The sequence below is a fragment of the Diceros bicornis genome, chromosome 39 (assembly GCF_020826845.1).
Source record: "Diceros bicornis minor isolate mBicDic1 chromosome 39, mDicBic1.mat.cur, whole genome shotgun sequence".
Lineage (NCBI taxonomy): Eukaryota > Metazoa > Chordata > Mammalia > Perissodactyla > Rhinocerotidae > Diceros > Diceros bicornis.
The window spans coordinates 7,208,078-7,225,179 of record NC_080778.1 but is presented as its reverse complement, the minus strand read 5'-3'; the positions used below and the strand labels follow the sequence as shown (position 1 = coordinate 7,225,179).

The 17,102-nt window shown below is 34.0% G+C and overlaps 1 protein-coding gene across 4 annotated transcripts in view; it reads left to right on the top strand.

The window, feature by feature from the left end:
- The window catches only part of QKI (QKI, KH domain containing RNA binding), a 142,135-nt gene extending 125,643 nt beyond the window's left edge, over positions 1-16,492 (top strand). The window contains exons 5-8 of one of the 4 annotated variants that reach the window (XM_058534023.1): positions 4,660-4,747; positions 6,307-6,606; positions 9,357-9,431; positions 13,394-16,492. In XM_058534023.1, coding sequence (XP_058390006.1) covers positions 4,660-4,747; positions 6,307-6,606; positions 9,357-9,431; positions 13,394-13,410 — 480 coding nt within the window. In that variant the 3' untranslated portion in view covers positions 13,411-16,492. The other 3 variants (XM_058534022.1, XM_058534021.1, XM_058534024.1) reach the window with 3 other exon arrangements.
- Positions 16,493-17,102: the final 610 nt, after the last annotated feature.

Below are 17,102 nucleotides of genomic sequence, written 5' to 3'. Positions count from 1 at the left end.
AAACATGATTTTCTTCATTTGTTACATGAGGTTTTTGATGAATTCAAAAGACACTTCCACTTAAAAGCACCACAACATTGGAGAAGGTGTAAGGAGGACTTTGGCTCAGGTACTCTGGGTTGGAAGCCAGTTTTGCAGTGTGACCTTGAGTAACCTTGGATAAGCTACCTAACCTGTCTGAACCTCAGGGATAATAGAGTACCATTTCCATAGATCTGTTATGAATCATAAATGCTTAGATGATGAAGATCTAATATCTAGTTCTAATAAGGTAGAACAGTGTATAAATTGTTCTATTCTAGATTGGTAAAACCTTGTTACTCTCATCTAATATTAACCATGATCTATTTCTAAAATCACTTTAACATAGCTGTTAAACAGTTAATAACATAGCTGTATCTTACTGTAATACATGCATAAAGTTTGTGTATTTATATACACATCCATAATCTGTCCTTCATAATTGCAGACCCCAAAAAGTTCAGAAAACTATGTTTATAGTCTGTCTTTATCCCACTTAGTGTGAGTATTTATTTGTTTGTTACAGATTGGGTTATCGGAGTGTTCCTCCAGACCCATTGGGGATGTTATATAATCGTTGGAATACTATCTTTTGACAAATCTGAAAAATTCTCAAAACACTTATGATGCCACAGGGTTTAAATATGGGGCAGTGGACCTGTGGAGAAGGTAGCAAGTGTTTTTTATAATTTTAAACTTTTATATTTCAAAGGTAAAGGTGTTATTCATAATATCTTAATGATCTTTACATAATGTTTTCCATGCAAAATACAAGAGAAATATTCATCTACCCTGTGACCCAGTAATTGTACTCCTAGGTGATTACCCAAGAAAAATGAAAACTTACATTCACAAAAAAAGCCTTATAAAAGAATTTTCATAGTGGCTTTATTGACAATATCCAAAAGCTAAAAACACCCAGATGTCTGTCTGTAGCAAAAGAATGGTTAAACAAATGAAATACTACTCAGCTGTTAAAATAAATGAACTACTGATACATGCAACAATATGGAGGAGTTTCGTAACTGTGTTGAGAGAAAGAAGCTGGACACACAGAAAGTATATACACTGTGATTCCGTTATATGAAATTCTAGAATAGGCAAAACTAAACTGTGGAGATAGAAATCAGATCAGTGGTTTCTTGGTGGGACTTGACTGGGAAGAGGTGCAGGGAACTTTCTGAGTTGGTAGAAACATCCTGTCTTGATGTGCATTCATCAAAACTGATGGAATGTTGCACTTAAGATCTCAGGATTTCACTGCATATAAATTATACCTCGATTTTTAAAATATAGAGTAAATACTTAAGAAATGAGAAGTTATTTGGTTCCAGATGACCACTTGGATTCAGCATTATAAAATAGCATTTTATGACGTTAGGTTTGGTTGCCTAAGAGCAGCTTTCCTTTGTTACAAATGGAAAAGTCAGTGTTCAGTCTTTATAGAGGTGCTTGTCCCTGAGCAAGGTTCTATAAAATACCTTTTGAAATGTCTAGAGATGTATGATTTCAGGATGCCATATTTGATCAGCTTTTATCTTTATGAGAAGAGGAGAAGTCAAATAAACTCCCAGTCTGAAGCCTGGTTCATAGAAGCTCTAGAGCCTCTGGACTATAGAAAAAACTTAGTAGTGATAACTTCAGAAACCAACAAGTTTTCTTCTCTGAACTCACATTTGGAAAAGAGGTGGCATATACCTTCAGCAGTATTCAGGGAGGTTTACACTGCCAAGTTTCATTGATCAAACCAGGACAAGAAGGCTGAAATAACTACTTCTACATGAAAGTAATCCTGTAATGAACTCGGCCATCTCTTGACACACAGCATCATGCTCTGGGGCTACAGAGTGGGTGGGAGTGGTGAGGACACCAGAGTGAAGCTCATTCTGGAGTAAAACCACCAGATTCGAATTCCGCCTTTGCCAACTAAATTCTGGGAGGTGTTATTGTAGCCTGCCATAATATGATATAATCCGATGTGTGTACCATAATGCATAACTTGTCTCAGTGGTCTCCAGCTATGTCATCATGCCATACTCCGCTGACACTGCCTACTGAAAGCTGTGCTCTCTGGTTTTGAGTCTCCTCTTGAGGAGTCTCTGCCAATGTCACTACATCTGTTTTTCAGTTTCCTGCACCCTGCAAAAGGCACACACATGCATGCACGTACCCTGATGTGCACGCATGTGTTTCTTCCATCATCTTTCTTTTTAGCTTTTTCCCATGTTTGACGCTGCATCAGCAGCTAATTAGTGGGGTTATATTGTTATCCAAAAGAAGCAGTTCAATTAAAACGTTTTCAAGCACCCCTTCTCAGTACAGGGCTCTGTGTTAGACGTTATGTCACATTACTTCTTCCATCTTTATTTCTTATTTGCTGACAATTTCCAACACGTACCACTTTCTCACTGTGGAAGATGACTAAAGATACACTTATTACTTTTCATTTATATAGAGTATAATTTATAAACTTTTTGTGGTTATTATGTATAGATTCTGTTATTCTGTTATGTATAGATTTAAATTTGAAATGACTTGATAAGTTTTAATTTTTAGTATTATTTGTTTTCAATCAACAAGTTTGAGTTAAATCATAATGAATTTCTAATTAATTCTTCCCTTCCAGTGATAGTGCTTACTTATTTTGTCTTTAACAAGTAATTGCTGTGTCTTTCAGAGAAATCATAGTACTTTCTTTTCCATTCATCTTTGTCCAAGTTCACAGGGATCAAGGACTAGTAATTCCACAGTACACAAATAGCTTCTCCGTTTCCTACTACTAAAAAGTAGTAGAAGCAGTGGCATATTAACATTGTCTTCATGATGTTTTCACTCATCTTTTTCTTTAATTCTTTGTGGTTTATTAAAAGCTTGCTTAGCAGTTCTCTTCACTAGCCCATTTGCTGCTATAATGCCATGGACAGAGTTTTGTGTATCATTTACAGTTGTAATAGAAAAGGAGGACTGAGAAGCTTGTCATCTGTCCTAGTACTGCTCCTTTCTTAAATCAGAAAGGACCAAAGTTATATCAGAAAAATGTATCATTGGGTTACTTTCTTTTTAAATAGGAAGTCCTGAGGATTAGATAATGCATAAAATATGTGAGCAGCAGAGTTTCATTTCTACCATCATCTTCAGGGATGAACATTGGTAGATGGACCATCATCTACTGCTTCTTTTTGCTGTGGTTAAAATTTATCCTGTAGGATTTAGACATTTGAGATTTGGAAATAAATAAAGTTAAAGATTTCTCATACCAATCATTTAAAAAATAAATCCTAGCAAATAAATTGGGGGATGGGGTGAATGGGGAGAAGGCAGTGATAAATAAGAAATAGACTCTGTTCTCAAGGAGCTTACTTCAGTAGTGGTCATATACAACAAACTATAATTCAAGGCAGAAACAATATAATCTATGGGTGGCCCTGTGAGAAGGTAGCATTTTGGTTGAAGTTTGCAAGGATTAGGTAGAATTTTGAAAGAAGGAGGGGTAGAGTGGAGAGCAGAGGAGCATTCAAGATGGAGGAAATAGGAATATGCACAGAGATGAATAGCAGCCAGTGATTTGGTTTGATTTATAACACAGATATGTATAAAAATAGTAGAAGATTAATTGATTTAACTTGAGAAGATAGTTTGGGGCCAAATCATGGGTAGTTTAAATGGTTTATATTTTTAAGTAGTAAGAAACCATGAAGAGTTTGAGATGTGAGAATGTTAAGAAACATTAAGATGAAAGTGGTGTTTTGGGTAGTTAATCTGATGATTGTGTATAGATTGATTGGAGAACAGATACCATTAACATAATTTTGTAGTAGTTGCCTAGAACAGGGTGACAATAGTGAATGGAAAGGGTGGGGCGAATCCCAGGTTAAATGGGATGGCCAAACATTTGGATGATCAGAGACAATCCTGATTTATGCCTGTTGACATAGCATAGTTATTAATAGTGCCCCTTTTTGCTTTTAAATGTTTCATGGTTTGGAAAATACATCATATTTTGACCCTAAAGATAGATTTGCTTTTATAATTGATAGCACTTGCTAACTGAGGGGTGAACAGGGTGTTGGCAGAAGAGAATAGACTGTATATACAAATTTTAGAAATTCTTAGGATCTCATTAAATTTTCCTTTTTGGATAATTAAACAGAAAATTCTCTTACTTGAATACCACAATCAAATCTTATATGTTTAAAATCCCAGTTTTTTTCTTTGTTTTCTGTCTTTTAATGAACACATTTGAATTTTGGAATCTTCAACAAAATGATAGATGCTAAAGGGAATATACTGTATTTAATCTTACTTAACATTTTCGTTCTTTCCATTTAACATTTTCGTTCTTTCCATTTAACAGCACAGCTATTTAAAATGGAGAACTTTTATAAATCACTGTAGCATATATAAAAATTTCGAAATAGAAAGGTAGCTAGTGGCAGTCGAGAGTATCCTGTGTCAGCATGCCATCACTGAGAGAATGGGTTCAGTATGTCAGCACCTTTTGGTTCCCAGTCTTTTTTTTTTCCTGATTGAAACAGGTGGCAATAGTTGTATACCTATTTTCAGGCCTGTGCATAGATATGGCTGTGACATATGTGGACGATCTCAAGTGCTTACTGCTCTTGTGTTTTCCATGTATAGGCAGAGGGAGAAGACAGCCTGAAGAAGATGCAGCTGATGGAGCTTGCAATTCTGAATGGCACCTACAGAGATGCCAACATTAAATCACGTAAGAATGAAATTGAGGCGCCGGGTTACATGTGTCTCAGCATTTTGTCCACAAATCTTTCTCCTTTGGCAGCACAACACATGAACAGTTCAAGAAAGTGAAGAGTTGAGATAATTATCACTTAATATGAGACTGTCTCATTTTTACTGCTTTCATGAGTTGAGGACACTCTCTTGATTTTTTTTTTGGTTTATAAACTTTTCTTTTATTCTTTGATGAAATTTCCACTTCTAAGTTCAGTAGTTTCAGGAAATTTCCTATTCTATTAACTACAGATTTAGGCTTCTAGCTTATTTTGTTACATTTATGCAAAGGACAAAAACATTTCCAAAACTATTTTTTCAAAAAAGCTAATTTGGAATGTATCTGTATGCAATGATCCTTCTGTTGAATTCTGTCCTTTCACCTTGCTTGCGTGTTTTCCCTCCAATATTTTTTCTCTATTGATTTCATATGTGAGTTCGCAGAGAGCAGTAGGTGATACTACTTTTAATCCCATTTTTTCCTTTATATGTATTTGTGCATGCTTTCATAAACTAAGAGAATTGCTTTTTCATATTTAAAATGACATAATGTGAAATTTATATTTTGAGATGGTCTAAGGTTTACACATTATTTATATGAATGTAATATATTTAAATACTAATTTTTTTAAAGAAATAGAATTTTTAAGTCCTAGCCAACTTTCCAAAAGTGTAGGCAACCTAGTTTGTTTAGAAGTGGTTACTTTATAAATAGTTGGCTTTAATTTACTCATGAGAATGAGTCCAGTCATGTTGCGCTTGATGACAGAGACTTGTTCTGAGAAGTGCGTTTGTTAGGTGATTTCATTGTTGTGTGAACATCATGAAGTGTACTCACACAAACCTAGATGGTATAGCCAGTACATACCTAGGCCATATGGTACTAATCTTATAGGACCACCATCATATATGCGATCCCTCCTTGACTGAAAGGTTATTATGCGGTGCATGACTGTATATCATTAATAGTTATGTATTTAGGAATGGGACATTTTTTGTATTTTTTCTGTGAAGTTAATTTCTACAGATGCAGAAAATTTATAAGTAGTAGTTATTTGACTAACTTAATAGAATGAAAATAATTCTTTCTTTAATTTGAAACTGAAGCTACTCTCTAGAAATATACCAAAACTGTATTTCTGTGGACTCCAATTACAAAATATTTTTTTTAACATCTTTTAATGCGAGTGTTTTCTTGTGCTTCTGCATGCACCTTTTGTCTCATGAGATCTTAAAAACGTAGATATATCAAATATATGAACTAAATATAACCTATTTTAATGGTCTTGTTCATTTTTTTTTACAGTGGCTTTTTAATTTTTGCACATTTATTCTTAATCACGTTGGGAAGGGGGAAGCTGTTTGCATTTGATTGGTGTGCTTTGGCATTTTTGTGTGATCAGCGCATGTACTAATGATTTCCTTTTATTTTTCTTCTTTCTTGCTTTTTCCTTTCTTTTTCCTACTTCCCTCTCATTTTCCGTATTTTATACTGCTATCTCTATACTTCCTTCTAAATTTCTTTGCTTACTGTAGCAGCCCTTGCCTTTTCTCTTGCAGCAACAGCTCAGGCTGCTCCAAGGATTATTACTGGGCCTGCGCCTGTCCTCCCGCCAGCTGCCCTGCGTACTCCTACGCCAGCTGGCCCTACCATAATGCCTTTGATCAGACAAATACAGACCGCTGTCATGCCAAACGGAACTCCTCACCCAACTGCTGCAATAGTTCCTCCAGGGCCCGAAGCTGGTTTAATCTACACACCCTATGAATACCCCTACACGTTGGCACCAGCTACATCAATCCTTGAGTATCCTATTGAACCTAGTGGTGTATTAGGTAAGTTGTTCTACCTGTATGGTTAACAATGTTTTTCTTCATAAATTTTGCTGTCCCAGACTTTGAAACGATTATATCAGTTTTAAAGAGGCAAGAGATGACTAAATTTTATTTCAGCCTCTCATAAGGTTTCCCCTTTTAAATAATTGCACCTTAAATTTGTTCAGATTCACTTTGGTAACTCAGATTCACTTTGGTTGGGTAAATTTGCTATGAACCTTTTAAACAGAAAATACTTTACACATTCGACATCACTGAGGTCATTCTTAGTTTTAGATCCCATCCATTGGCCTATCCCCTCCATCAGCTCCACCACCCAAAATTAGATTCCTTTTGTCTCAGAGATATATTTATTTGTCGGCTGAATTTTAAATTTCTACGTGAAAGTATTTTGAGGTCATTTTGAAACTGCTGTTATTGTGTGTGTATTTTCTGATATTTGTGATCACTTGAAATATGAGGGACCAGGTAAATAGTTGCATTCTTCAGATTTCTTCAGTTTTTGTTTTTGAAGTCCTACTTAAGAGAGTCTCTTATTTTCAGTAGTACAGTATGGAATTGATAAGTAAATACCAAGTCACTGAATTAGAATCACACTTGAGGCAGAAATTAAGATCGTACTATAAACGCTTGGTTTTACGTGAACAAAAAGTGGTGTGCTTGAAAAAGACATTACTGATGCCTTTTTTTTATAGAGTGGATTGAAATGCCAGTCATGCCTGATATTTCAGCCCATTGACTTGCTGGATGAAGGACTAGAATACAGCAGCTGTTATAACACGACCAGTCAATGTGGAACAAACTGTTTCTGTGCTGCCCCTTTGTTTTACCAGACAGAATTTGAATACTTTTTTCCTTGAATTGTATATGACCTTGGTGCTGCATGCATGCTGTTGACTTTTAGGACTTTGATCTTTTAAGGTTTTTTTTTCCCAGCATTAATATTGATTTATAAAAATTTGAAAGTCTTTAATGAACCCGGACACTAAGATTTAAACTTGAAAATTCGTTGTTCAGTTAAAGAAAGCCACAGTGCTCTGTATGTTATCTGTGTGTGTGCATGCACTCAGGTGCCTTTTGTTTCATGAGCAAATACATTTTATTGTACATGTTTTTCGTTTATCTCTAAATCATTGTATAAAATATTATAGGTCAGAATTTTACTATAGAATTGTTTATGAGAGGCTTGTTTCTGTTGCACATTTCTTGAAGCATTTTTAAAATAACATGTAACATGTAACCTGTTTATGTTTTCCTTTCTGTTAACGCTCTGTCCTGTGGCCCCATGCCTGCTCCTTTCCCCCAGAGCTCCTCTCTGCTGCACGCACAGCGTCTGTTCGAGGAGTTTGACTGTTGCTTCCTGCAGGGCTGGCACTCTTAGCCACCAGCTGCTGTTCCAGCACTCTCAATGCAAGATCTCGCTGATTTTGCTTCGTGGAATTATACTTGTATAAGATTAGTTCATCTAAAATGAAAAGGGTGATGGACCAGTTTACTGCTTAGAAATAGCAAGAGGCACTGCAATAGAATTTGTTTCTTGTTTTAAAGCAATGTATTTTTTGTTGTGTTGGGAAATTTTTATTTACAATACTTAATTATTAGACTGACAAAATTAAAATCAAAATATACAGATACCAAATTGGCATTCATAAGATGAATAATAATGAGTACTAAATGACAAAAATCCATTATCAATTTTATTTCTCGCTTTGCCACCTAAGCAGTAAAACATGATATTGATCACTTAGAAAACTGAGAAAATTATTTCAAATTGCTAAGTTATAATAAATTTGCACACAGATAACATGCATGCTATATATCAAGTCTCACATCACATTATTTTAAAAATAAGCAGTGCCCTTCAAAACAGATGCAGACATGTGTGTTGGTGGTAGTGAGGAGATTGGTATTAGCATCAAATCTTTATTGATGACTAATTTTTAATTCCCTTCCTTTTATCTTTAGGTATGGCTTTCCCAACGAAAGGCTAAGAATTCAAGAACGGTCTTAACTGAACCCTCATCAGATCTGAATTTAACAAATGCTTAGTCTCAGCAGCCTCCGGGGGGTGGGGGGAAGCTTAGCCTAGCAGTCAGTGACTTACTTGCACTTTTTGCACACTGATAGAAAGTAAAAGTATGTTATTAATTTGGTTTAGCCTGTAATCTTACAAAGTAACGGTAATTTATAAAGGAGTGTATAGTAGTATACTGACTGCTAAGTGTACTATACTGTTTGCTTTACTAATCACCTAATTCATTGCAGTTCATACTTATTGACTCAAAGGTTAAAACCACAATCTGTAGGCTTTAAGAATTGCTTTTAAACCTTTTTAAGTGATAAACTCTGGATGGTCTTAAGGTTAGCAAATAATTGTCAGTATTAAACATGGCATTATTTAAGTAGTCCTGCTGCAAGAAAGGCACTTCAGTGAATATGTGACTAGTAAAGCTTAAATGTGTTTGGATCTAATAGAGTTCATGAAATACTGTAACTTGGGATTGTAAATGAATGGATGAAATAGGTTAAGGCCAAGATGTTTGAAATGAATGCAATATTAATAGATGCGTATAAACACAACATATTATGGTTAGTTTTAAAACTACTGTGCCTTAACATGTTTCTTAAAATGAAACTTTTGTAGTAAATGAACATTTGAAATCCATTTTGATAAACCTGCTGTTAATGTTTGTTTTCTTTTCCCTTGTGAATGTTTTCTAACTTTGTCTTGGTAATTGCAATTTAACTAGGTGCGGTGGCTACTAAAGTTCGAAGGCACGATATGCGTGTCCATCCTTACCAAAGGATTGTGACCGCAGACCGAGGTTAGTTTAGTTCTGCAGTTTTTGTTTCTAAGAAATGCGTTGGGTGTCCATAAAATTTGCAACACCACACCTGATGGAAAAATGTAACTGCTTACCTGCACACCATTTCTTTTCCTTTTCTAAATTAATTTGTAATAATTGACAGATTTAAGGGTTGGGTTTTTTTGGTGTTTTTTTTTTTTTTTTTTTGCTCCCTTCATATTTTAATTTATTAAATCCTGTATTAGTATGTACTATGATTTATTCCTACTAAAACATAAACTAGTCCATTTGGGGAGCTATTAAATTTTGATGTTGCCTTAATTATTTTTCAGTAATAATTTTTGCTAAAATTTGCATTTTAATTGTTATGAAATTTTGGGTTGGTTTTGCAAAATGAACTGAGTGGATGGTGCTTTAATGAGAGAAGTAAAGGAATATATGCCTCCTGTGTCCTTTTGGAGAAAATTGAAGATTTAGTTTCCATTTTCCTTTTTAGTAAGATATTTGAGCCACTGTATAAACATAAGGATACACATGTCAAGTACTTAGCTGAAGTCAACAAAGTAAGGACTGTGAAGATAACTTGGATGCAGTTGGATTTTTTATAAATCAGAAAATCAATTCCCTTTTATTCTTACATTCTCTTGCCAAAATGGATCCTTTGATTTTTGTCATTTGCTGCTAAAATATATTATCTGAAGGTAAACTATTTCTTGAAGTTCTGTGGTGACATGACTCCAGCTGTTTGAATATCCTTTTTGACTAACCTGTGACTGGAAAATAAGTCTTCATTTTTCTCCTTTTCAACATTTGTAATTTGTGTCCTATATATTCCCTTGGACCCTCTTATAAATTATTTATGTTTATTGAGGAGTGATATTTTCGGTTTATTGACATTGAATTGTTTTCTAAGTTTATCATCACAAGATAGGAATCTGAAGCAAGGTAGAAAAGGATTTTTTATAAGCTTCTGTTATGGCACATTTATACCTACTAATTAAGTTGATGAGAGTCTCTAATATTAGTGGGGAAAAGTGATGGATTTATACCCTAATCCTACATCTTCTATGAACTTATCAAAGACCTACCTGCTTCACATGGTTATCTTGAATACTGATGATAAATATCGGACACAGCTGTTGTCCACATCAGAATAAAATACCTTTCCAAAGACACTGAGGGTTATTTATTTAGCATCATACATAATTAAAGAGCCTTGAAGACTTTTAACTAATACATGTACTACTTACAGTGATCATTCAGTAAACAAAATAAATAGACCCCCAAGCTCAATGATTATTCACGAAGATAATATACCTTGTAAGGGTGTCGTGTACTAGTGTATACACCACGTTTCTTACATCAAAACAAGTCTCCTAGTGAAGGAGGAAATTTTAAAAAAAGATCACTTTGGATTTAAGGAAACCAGATACTTCCATGAATAATTTGAAGCTTTTTTCACCTTATTAATGTCTAAAATAGTTCTACAGAGCATTTTAAAGTAGTTTTTCTTCTGTAAACCTTTCCCTGTATCTCTTAGATTTCTCATAATTTTGTTTTAACGCAATAACTATTGGCCTACTCACTACTCCAGTGCCTTGAAATAGTTGAAAATATTAGGAAGATTTGCAGTATTTGGAAATGACAACACATTCCATGCATGGCTCTTTTGTAGTTATGTCTTTTGATTAGTCCTGTCACTGTTTTTATTCAAAATGCAATGTCAGCAAACCGAAATACTACCTTTTTTTTTTTAAATAACAGAATACTCGTATACTGCTGTTACTATCACTGTATGCACTCATTGGGTCTAAGGGAGACGTCTGAAGTCCTTCACTTAAATTATTTTATGATACTACTGTTTTCTCTATTTTTGAGGTTTTTTTATTATTATTTTTTAATCTTTTGAAGGGAAGATTAATATAATCATTCATTTAATGCAAGGAAACTCAGCCCTTGGACATATAACCATGTAATTCTGTATGAGCATTTAGAGTACCACATGGTTGACAAATATCTAGTTCTTTACTAAAAATAAACCCACCTCTACACATATTTCAAAACTGAATTTCAAGCCTATAAAAGACCAACTGACTTTTTGCTTGTAATGAACCATAAATGATTTTGCACGGTTGACACACCTGTGTGTACTGTAGGAGGCCAGGACTTGGCAGAGGATGTTTTCTAGGTGTACTGGTATATATATAAATGGTAGTTTGCTTTGTTTATATATTCCACACTCAAAAAAACATAATCAGAATTTTTCTGAATAATGATTTTATAAAAACCATTTACATAATTCGTATAAGAAACTTAATACAATTTTAATCAAAATTTTAAGTAATATCAAAAATGCTTTAAGATTCTGTATTTTTTGAGTACCTATGAACTGGTATGACTACATGATGTTAAATATTTATTTTCTTCTTTGATTTTGGAATAGCAGTTTTTATTTTGAATAAAATTCCACTTATTTTTAAGAAATTCAGGGAAAATTTGGTCACACTGAAGATACAATATTTTTTGTAGTATTTACAAACTATCCTGAATGGTAGACTATAGAAAACATTTTTGTTCTATGAAGGTAAACCAGTCCATTATATAGATCATTTAAACTCTGAATATTACACCTCCTGGGTTTTGATTTATGAAGTGGCATGGAATCTGCCTTTGCACTGAATATCTTTTCATTCACGTCTCCTCTGCCTTAGTCACAATGGCAACAGTACAGAAAATTGTATCAAACCTCAGAATATAGTAGAAATAATTAAGCTGTTGAATGAGTCTTAAAAATCATACTACTGTTAAGTGGACCAAGTTTGGTGAAGCAGAATGTGACAGAGCTTGATTAAGAAAGGAACAACTCAAGGACATTGGGAACGATAACTTTTCCACTTGAGAACTACTTTATGTTTTACTGTAATTTTAAAATTTTTTTTTTGTTCTGTTTGTTATTTTGCAAAAGAAAATAGTATTTACAGGTGGCTTCTTTTAAAATATAAAATATAAAGCAGGAATGTATATGAAATGTCAGATTTTATTGTATTTGCAGAGTATTAGCTTTGAAATTGAATAAAGAAAGCTGTTTGTAGTTTTAAAATGCCTTATTGGTATCAATTAGAAATTTCTTCTATTTTTTGATGTACTTAGAGCTTTTCGAGTATAGAATTTTAAATGGCAGGATTTTACAGTGTTTACATGCAAGTGCATTTTATAAGTGTTCTATATGTGTAAAATAGTATTTTCAACTGGAAAGTGTTGGCTAGCGCAAGAGGCCTGGCCTTTTTCTGGTTCCCATGATGTTGCCTACACTGCTAGACTACAGTATTGCTTTGTATCATGAGGCCAAGAAATTCCATGTTGTTTGTAAATAGAATAATTGAAAAAGCAATAAACATTTATTGAACAAAAGAAACCTTGTTTGGCCCAGAGTTTATGTTGAACCAAATTGTTCATAGAAATTTAAATTTCTTTAGATTCATTTCTGTTAATCATCAGTTATTAATAACCACATCCATCATTAATAGTTGCTTTAATGCTTGCATCTGAGAGAATACTAATGCTTAATAGCAGTCAGATACTGATAACTGCACTGACTGTTTCAAAATTCTGTATACCAAACCTATTCATTGTTGTTGTCCAATTTCCTTCATTGACTGCTACTAACTATTAGTTGTTAGTTGTATTTTATTTCTATTTTTTCCTGTTAACCAGTTGTTTTTTTTTTTTTTTTTTTTGTGGGAGTGGGCTCTCCTTCATTTGTTCAAATCATGATATGAAATTGTCATGATTTTTTATTGTATTCTGTAGATGGTGTCAATCAGTTTGTCAGAATTAAACATGCTTTTTTTTTATTAGTTGTGATTAGTTTTTCATGTTGTCATTAAGCCGTCACTAGCTGAAACTAATCTCTTCTCTATCTTTTCTTTTCTTTTTTTTTTTTTTTTTTTTTGTTTTGTTTTTTGTTTCTAACCACCCAGCCGCCACCGGCAACTAACCTATGACCTTCTGACCTCTGAACTCTTCACCCAATGATGACCTGACCATGCCTGCCTGCTGATCAGTTAACTGGTAATCGCCTTTGCTTGCCTGTCGTCAGTGCAGCGAGCTGAGGCACTTGTCCGTTCGTCTTACCATCTAACCAAACAAAAGACAAAGAAATTGTTGTCCTCCAACTCAGCTTTTGTTTTTTTTGTTTCCTGTTTGGGTGAAAGTGGTTCTAGAACCTGCACTGAATAGTAGTAAAGCAATAAGGCCCAATTCATCCCACAGCACTGATCATCTTTTAATGTCCCACCCTAAGCGAACGGTAAGAAGGCCTCACTTCAGAAGGGGAGACAGATGGCCCTTAACTACTCAGTGACAGAGGCAGTTACTGTGAGAGACTTCTAGGAATCTTTTCTTCTCATAGCGAGTCAAAGCTCTCTGAATGTACTGTGTGATGATGCATCATGCATGAACCTTTGGTCAGGGATGTCATTGGTGAAGTGATTTCAAAAAGTATTCAAAATTTGATATGCTGTTTAGTCACTACAGTGCCCTCAAAGGGCAAAAGTTGCAGCCTTTTTTATATTGCCTGCCAAAATTTGAAGTATTAGAAGTGTGCCATGAGACAAAAACTTAAGGAATTTTGAAAAGTAATGCAAACAACAAAACTGCAACACTATTTTTAAAAAGATAAATATCTGAGTTAAAATTACTGAACCTTTATTTTACACCTCCTTAAAAAAATATATGAGAACAAGGTACATGCATTATGTGTCACATTACTGGGCAAACTGTTCAAATATTTTTTTTAAACCTCCCTGTATAGAAAAAAAATCATTAAGGATGTAAAAGCCATGCTTGCCTATTTGCTGTATACATGTAATGAAATTGTAGATAAAGTGTAGTGCATTGAAACAAATGAACAAAAAGTAGATACTTTTACTATACAAGGGTGCTGGTGCAGAAAAAAAATATATATATTTTTGGAAATGTAGCATTTTATACTTTCAAGTGTTATAAAAAAAAAGAAAAAGAACAAAGAAACCCTTTATTTCATTAAATGATTTTTTCTGGTGGTTGTCAAGAAACAAAAGACCAAAAGAGCCTTTTTGTCTTTCTTTTTTATTTTTTAAGTATTGGAATAAGTCTAAAGAAAAGAAAGTGCCTTATTTTCCTTCATGGTCATTTAGTCAAGTGTCTCGTAAGATCAGCTCCTCCCTCAGAATACAAGTTAATGCATGTTACTCAGTCGCCCAGTATGTGAAAAAAGATATGAGGGGAGACAAATGAGTTGATGGTTTGAATTATATGATTTTTGCCACGTTACCTTGATACAAATTTGCCAAATCTGATACTGTGAAAAAATTTGATAACTTGTCTAATGCTTGACAAGTAAGTTTTAAAACATCATCCTTTTAAAATCATAATTGAGTGCTTTTGGTATTGCGCTATTTAATGTTAACCCAAAGGATTCTGAGATAAAAATTATGTGTGGTCTGAACATCAATTTACAGACTAATTAAAATTAGAGCTTTATTTTATTTGGAGAAAGGGGGATGTGGTGGATTTTTTCTTGCTAATTGGAGGTAATAGTATACTTTAGCAGACTTCCACAAAAATGATTCTTTGTGATTTTCATTCTGGAAAACAATGTTTTTAAATGACCCAAATTTAATCAGATTTCTTTCTACCATCTCTTTGCTGGTTAGTAACCTAAGCTGCCCCAGCCCTCACCTTGCCCCAAGCACACATACACACACACCTTTGTTTCTTAAACTCTAAAAGAATGTGAAAAACTAAAATTAGTGTGCATATAAATACTCAACTACATGTGAGTTTAAGCTTCCAGTTTCTCATGAAGTTCAGTTAGTTTTGTAGTTGAAGCAATTTATGCACTGAGCTTACATCTAAACACTTAAGTAAATAATCATTAAATATCAGTACCAGACGTGGCAAATATCAAGTGGCAGTGGATCCCCAGCTCATCAGCTCATTCCCTCTTACACACCTTCCCAGCTTCACAGTGAAAGGTCAGCAGTAAGCTCAGTAAGCACCTTCGTGGTGACCTCCTCCATCATCTTGTCTCACTGGGAAATGTTTTCAGTTTATTTACTATGCAATAGACATTCATTGTTTTGTATTCAGCCAGCTTTGGTTTAATGTGCCACTGCTTTGTCTTTCTGTTACACATACAGTTGTTTTGATTTATTTACAATATATGCTGTGCCATTTTGATTTTTATTTTGTTTGGTTGGTTGAATAAATTTGCGACACTCAAACACTTGAGGTGATAGTAGCTTAAAAACGATACCAGTATTTGATCCAGTTTCATCTCAACTGTGTTATACCTGGACATTTTAGATGTATCAAAGGTCTTTTATGGGGAAGAAAAGTAAATGTATGAAATAAATGTGTGACATTTATGAGTAATGTTGGCTCTGAACAAACTTTTGAAAACTTAGTTGACAAAATTTTGGATCAACTGAAAAAAGCATGACTTTTGAAATCTCTGAATGCCTTGGTTCTCAGTATTATCATTCTTTATTGAATTTATTTCTTATTAAAATATGTAGTTTTTAAGACTTTTTTGCTGACAGTATTATGTAATTTTTTAGCGTGGGTAGATGGGAGTGTCGCTTGTATGTTACCGTACAGCTGACATGTATTTTTGTCGATTCTTTATTATCTTAGTAGTTTCATGCTATGTATGTACCATAACCAACCTATTGCCTATGAGAAACATGTAAGATAATGTATTTACAGCCATTGTTACAAGTTTATAATGTATTTTTCTATCTTGTTTTATATGTATGTTATATAACATTCAAAAAGAATTTTTTTCTTGATTGAGAAAAGGATACAAAATGCAAAATCCACAATTTTGATAACTGAAAATTGCCAATTGTTTTGCAGTACTTTATTATATTGGGTGTCTTGTCTTTCTTGGGCTTTTAGTTAGCTAATGAATGAATACATTAGACACTTTTGGGTTTTAGTTGGGATTTTACATAGCTTGCATTTTAATTCTTTGGTTCTTTGCTGTTTCTATTAACCCATAGCATTATTTTAATAAATGTTATAATACCAACCTACTAACTCTGGACTATGTCTGTTTATTAACCTTTACGTGTTTAATTAAAATCAAAAAATAAAGACAAAAGAATGTAAAGTCTTGAGTTACTGGACTAACCCTGAACAACGTGACCACAGATAACATAGCGTGACTTGTTTTTATGTTGTTTGTCAGCTGACAGTTCCGCACACTACTGTTAAATTGGCTTTGGTTATTCTGGCCTTTTATCTTGGGGTGTAGGTGCCCGTAGAAATGGGAACAAAGTAGCATTGGTTTGAGGCATTCTTCTAGTCTTGCCACTTGCCTTTCAGCCTCTGCATTACTAATTCCACACTTTATTTTTCCTTCTCCAAATAATCTCTGTCTGCTCACAGCATAAAGAGTAAAGAGATTCATTGTAATGATATACCCCGAGAAACCAGTTTGATTCTTTGTTGAACCATTTCTTTTAATTTCTATAAATAGGTAACTTTATGGTCACATTATAAAGCAAAGAATCCCATGATGTTTACCTTTATTCAGATTTCTGTTTTAATTGGACATTTTCCCTTTATAAAGTGTTCAATTGTTTTAGCCAGCTGCTCCTGTTACGGGGGCTCCACACAGATAAAGCTAAAGGTACAGTGGCT